Here is a 6,000-nt window from a genome sequence, read left to right as displayed (position 1 = left end):
TTCTCTCAGATATAGGACAGACACTTCAAGACAGACTATCTTTAGATTTCTTTATGACTATCTGTTTTTCCATGTATGAATCTGTTCAATGTGTTTGTTTCTATGGGCTAATAGCAGTAAGGCCAAGTTCAATGTTTCATCAAATAATTTTTTTATATATATTTTTGATAGCTAAAGGGGTCCTAAAATTCCAAATCTAATAGTTAATGGTACATGGTATGATCATCTTAAAACAATCCCATATGTTAACTTAGTAGATCTCCTCCACCCAGGTTAGACGCTTAAGGATTTGTGTGTTACTAGCACCCTCTTCTGGTTTCCTGGTGGAACAACAGACATACAAATCAGACATACTGCCAAACTCAACAAATCTCTCTCATTCTGTGGTACCTGAATTGAAAGTCAGATCTCTCTCTCTCTACTTTTTGAGAATAAATAAATGTACCAATGACATTACTTTTCCCTTTTGTTTATTTACATCTAACATTGAAAATGTAATTTCTAATATACAAATTAACTGTTCATGTCACTTGCTGCAGGATCAATACGACACTTAATTATTATTCCAAATGTGAGATAGTAAAGGTATTATGAGGTACAGACTGTAGATGATACACTACATAACCAAAAGTATGTGGACGCCTGCTCGTCGAACGCCTCATTCCAAAATCAATGGCATTAAAACAGAGTTGGTCCCTCCTTTACTGCTACAACAGCCTCCACTCTTCTGGGAAGTCTTTCCACTAGAAGTTGGAACATTGCTGCGGAGACTTGCTTCCATTCAGTCACAAGAGCATTAGTGAGGTCGGGCACTGGTGTTGGGCGATTAGGTCTGGCTCGCAGTTCTTCCACAGCAATCTCGACAAACTATTTCTTTATGGACCTCGCTTTGTGCACGGGGGCATTGTCATGCTGAAACAGGAAAGGGCCTTCCCCAAATTGTTGCCACAAAGGTGGAAGCACAGAATCGTCTACAATGTCATTGTATGCTGTAGCGTTAAGATTTCCCTTCACTGGGAAAAAAAAAAAAAGCCCAGACCATTATTCCTCCTCCGCCAAACTGTACAGTTGGCAGTATACATTGGGACAGGTAGAATTCTCCTGGCATCTGCCAAACCCAGATTTGTCCGTCAGACTGCCAGATGGTGAAGCGTGATTCATCACTCCAGATAACGCATTTCCACTGCTCCAGAGTCCAATGGCGGCAAGCTTTACTGCACTCCTGCCGACACTTGGCATTGCGCATGGTGATCTTAGGCTTGTGTGCGAGTTCTCGGCTATGGGGAAATCCATTTCATGAAGCTCAGTTCTTGTGCTGACGAACAGATCTTGTGCAGACGTTGCTTCCAGAGGCAGGAACACGGTAGTGAGTGTTGCAACCGAGGACAAACGATTTTTACGCACTATGTGCCTCAGCACCTGTTCAGTGAGCTTGTGTGGCCTACCACTTCACGTTTGAGCTTTTGTTGCTCCTAGAAGTTTCCACTTCACTATAACAGCACTTACAGTTGACTGGGGCAGCTCTAGCAGGGCAGAAATTTGAGGAACTAACTTTTTGGAAAGGTGGCATCCTATGACGGTGTCACGTTGAATGTCACTGAGCTCTTCAGTAAGGCCATTCTAGCGCCAATGTTTGTCTATGGAGATTGCATGACTGTGTGCTCAATTTTATACACCTGTCAGCAATGGGTGTGGCTGAAATAGCCAAATCCACTAATTTGAAGGGGTGTCCACATACTTTTGTATATAAAGTGTATAACTAGCACATCATGATAAAAATATGAAACAATACAATAAAAATGTACATAAACAATGACTGTATAATATTTCAACGAAGCTGTATTGGATTAGATGGTCCCTGTCCAGATTATTTGACATAAAGAAATAAGTGATCAGGAAATCAATTTAGACAAAAATGTGTTTTAAAAGTTGCGCTTGATTGAGCTCACACGGTGCATTGAGTGGGTAATGTTAATACATTTGCACTTTTCCATTTAGCTCAATAATCACCTATTGTTCCAACACACAAAAAATATGAATTCCAAATGAAATATATAATACAATTTTCCTCTAATGTATGTATGTATGTATATATATATATTATATATTATATATATATATATAATATATAATATATTAACAATGAGACATTCCAATATATGGTTAGATAATATACCACCAAAAATACAATTGAAAACAATTATTTGAGACTAGCCAGAGGAAAAACAAACTGTGATGTATCAATGTTTAAACATTCTTCCAGACAAAGTTTTACTGAATTAAGTAATAAAGGAGTTTGAAGTACAAGTAATGAACTAATTAGATAAACTAATCATATAATATATTAAGGTTTACATATAAAATATTGGTCTGTGGTTTAATTCATCCTAACACTCCCCATCCAGATCATAGCATTTGTGTGTATTTTAGTTTTGATAGTGGTTAAACTCACATACATTTCCAGAGCAACATCAAAGTTCAAGGGAAATGATTGGGATGGTAAAACATGAGTGTAGGGATGTTTGAAGGTCAATAGATTACTTTAAAAATAGTATTTGATGCATTTACAACAACAAAAAATCTTTCATTAAGTATTTTTCATTACCCTTTTTAATAGCTTGAGTAATGCTTTATTTATATTGTTTATTTCATTTTGGTTAAATATTAGACATGACAAACCCTTACATGCCAGGCTGCTAGGGTCCCCTTGAGCATAGTATCACACCATACAGAGCATGTTGAGAATAGGAATATGTAACTAACTTTAGTATAGTATCACACCATACAGAGCATGTTGAGAATAGGAATATGTAACTAACTTTAGTATAGTATCACACCATACAGAGCATGTTGAGAATAGGAATATGTAACTAACTTTAGTATAGTATCACACCATACAGAGCATGTTGAGAATAGGAATATGTAACTAACTTTAGTATAGTATCACACCATACAGAGCATGTTGAGAATAGGAATATGTAACTAACTTGTAAAGAGCGGGGATACATAAAACTGTAAACCCCTTCAAGAGAGAAATGCAAACACCTGTATTAGTTCTATAACAATAAATGAAATACACGTTATAATATACCTGTTGTATTCTATGTTTCCCTGCATACACACCCCTAATGCTCATCATAACGAGAGTCTATTAGAAAATGAAATCAAAGGAAGTTTTGAGTTTTCATTTGACTCAAGAAATATTTGATTGAGTCTCCTGTCCTGCTGATGGTCCACAGCTCCCTCTGTGCTGTGACTCGGAGTTTACTTGGATAGGAGGTGGAGCTGTAACTTACAAGTCTTTGCATGCTCGTTATCAAGAGAAATCTATCCCATGTCCAGTTATCCATTGTTCGTTGTATCCCATTCTTAGGTGGTGGAAACATAGAAATAGAGACTCACAGAACTCATTCTAGTTCTGTGGGTGGAACTCTTTTCCGCTGGCTTCCAGTCCAACGTATTAAGTCCTGGGTCATAACCCTCAGGTTGTGGGTTGTACAATACAGTTTCCAGTTTTAGAAACAGACCCGTTAGCCAATCAGCTAGCAGCGTGGCAGGTCTACTTGGTCTTCTGGGAGCCAATCATCACCTTGGAGACAAAGTTGACAATGGCGCTGGCGGGCTGCTCGGGGTCGTGCTCGGCAAACAGGTGGCACACATTGTCCTGCCCACTGCCCGTCTTCCTCGCCACAAAGCCAAAGATCTTTGCTGAAGTGCAGCCATCTTTTTTCCACCTAAGAATGGATGGGGGAAAGAACACAAGAAGAACATACTGTCAGCAAGTTATCAAACAGTATAAGGTGATGATATTAGTCCCACCGTACTCTTATTTCAAATGATGTTTATTCTGGCATCTTTACTCACTTCCGATCTTGAGGGTCCAATGCACAGAAGATGACAGTGTTCACTGCATAATGCCTTCTGAAGAATAACCTGGAAAGAAGAGGGGAAGGAGGGAAAAAGAGAAATGCATATTATTACTGTATATATATATACTGTATATATATATATATATGTATGTATCATTTTATATTAGCTTTAAATGCATTCCTAATGTGACCATACATATTATATGTGTGTTTGTGTCTGTCTTTCTGTCTGTGTATTCTCCATAACTCACTTCCTCTGGTTGTCGGTGAGGGTGATACCCTGTGAGGAGACTTTGAAGTGGACCACGGTGGAGGTGGGCAGAGGGTCTGAACCCAGAGGGTCTGAGGCCAGCGTTACACTGGTGGCCTTCTGCACAGCCTGGTACCCCGTCAGAGACTCCATCTCCACCGAGCCCAGGAACCTCACGTTACATGCTGCAGAGAAACACACACGTTACTCACTGATGAAACACACACTACACACTGAACACACACAGGAACCACACAGTACACACTGCAAGACCAAATACATGTTATCTACACAATCACTAAGGAACTGAGGTTGTTGTTGTTGCCCAATACTTCACTATGAGCCTTTAATATAATCCCCATTGATTCATCTAATAGTCATGCACCTGTATAAACATGTGCATAACGATGATTTGTGGTTAGTAAAGGATTTAAGCCCTACCTGCTCCTTGTTTGAGCAGCTCAGCAGCAGAGTTGGTAATAGATTGTGTAGTAGTATTCTCCACCATGTCTTCAAGAGGATCTATGGACATTGGGGGGAAAAAAATATATTCTATACAATGTAATGAAGAAAGTGATAAAGGAGGGATAAAGGAGGCATTGATATATCACTGAATTAATCTCTCTACTGGCCCTGCCACTGATGACTTGGGTTTATAGTAAACCATGTAGAGGCAATTCATCTAAGTTGACAAGAGTTGCATGCACAGGCTAATAAATCACATCATTTACGGTACCAGTCAAATGTTTGGACACACCTACTCATTCAAGGGTTTTTCTGTATGTTTACTATTTTCTACATTGTAGAATAATAGTGAAGACATCAAAACTATGAAATAACACATATGGAATCATGTAGTAACCAAAAAAGTGTTAAACAAATCAAAATATATTTTATTTTTGAGATTCTTCAAAGTAGCCACTCTTTGCCTTGATGACAGCTTTGCACACACTTGGCATTCTCTCAAACAGCTTCATGAGGTAGTCACCTGGAATGGGGCGGCAGGTAGCCTAGTGGTTAGAGCTTTGGGCCAGTAACCGAAAGGTTGCTAGATTGAATCCCTGACCTGACAAGGTAAAGAAAAAACTGACGTTCTGCTCCTGAACAAGGATTCGATCTAATAAGAATTTGTTCTTAACTCCTTCAAGAGTTTTGGAAAAGCTTTCCAGTTGAAGCTGGTTGAGAGAATGCCAAGAGTGTGCAAAGCTGTCATCAAGGCAAACTTGAAGAATCTCAAATATAAAATTAGTTTGATTTGTTTAACACTTTTTTGGTTACTACATAATTCCATTTGTGTTATTTCATAGTTTTGATGTCTTCACTATTATTCTACAATGTAGAAAATAGTGAACAATGTAGAAAAACCCTTGAATGAGTAGGTGTGTCCAAACCTTTGACTGGTACTGTATATATATATATATCATTCTAAACGGCACTGCAATTTATAGCCCTGTCACATTTAGTTGCACAGAGAGAAGAGAGAGTAGTGTTCATTTAACTAGCTTTTCCACAGGACACAACATGTTTTGTCAAATACAACACTCTCTACTGTGTGAATGTAAAATCTATTCTGATGATGATACTAAGAAGTAGCTTCCCACCTCTGTCAGGTATGATGAGTTTGCAGGGTAGGGCCAGTGGAGTGATTGAGTGCTGGCACACCAACGCTGTTAAACTTCCTGGAAAACAAAAACAATAGAAAACATACTATAAACATCATAGCAATTTAGAGTTGTGATGAGCTTTCAACACAAGGTCTGAAGGGCAGTTGTGTTGATTATCCAGTACAGGGAACTCTGAAACATTTCAAATTATTTTGCTGGTTACACAGAGTAACCAGCAGAGGTCCCCACTGTTTTATCACTGTCCTCAATCGTGTAT

The 6,000-nt window shown here is 38.6% G+C and overlaps 1 protein-coding gene across 1 annotated transcript in view; it reads right to left on the bottom strand.

Annotated features, from left to right (window-relative positions):
• Positions 1 to 1,766: 1,766 nt before the first annotated feature.
• LOC112260575 (tensin-3) overlaps positions 1,767 to 6,000 on the bottom strand; it is a 65,777-nt gene continuing 61,543 nt past the window's right edge. Inside the window, 5 exon segments of the mRNA XM_024435800.2 lie at positions 1,767 to 3,734; positions 3,865 to 3,933; positions 4,121 to 4,304; positions 4,561 to 4,641; positions 5,721 to 5,798. Coding sequence (XP_024291568.2) covers positions 3,560 to 3,734; positions 3,865 to 3,933; positions 4,121 to 4,304; positions 4,561 to 4,641; positions 5,721 to 5,798 — 587 coding nt within the window. The 3' untranslated portion in view covers positions 1,767 to 3,559.

This window comes from Oncorhynchus tshawytscha, linkage group LG10 (assembly GCF_018296145.1).
Source record: "Oncorhynchus tshawytscha isolate Ot180627B linkage group LG10, Otsh_v2.0, whole genome shotgun sequence".
Classification (NCBI taxonomy): Eukaryota; Metazoa; Chordata; class Actinopteri; order Salmoniformes; family Salmonidae; genus Oncorhynchus; species Oncorhynchus tshawytscha.
The sequence above is the reverse complement of the archived record's forward strand: the minus strand, read 5'-3'. Positions and strand labels throughout refer to the sequence as shown.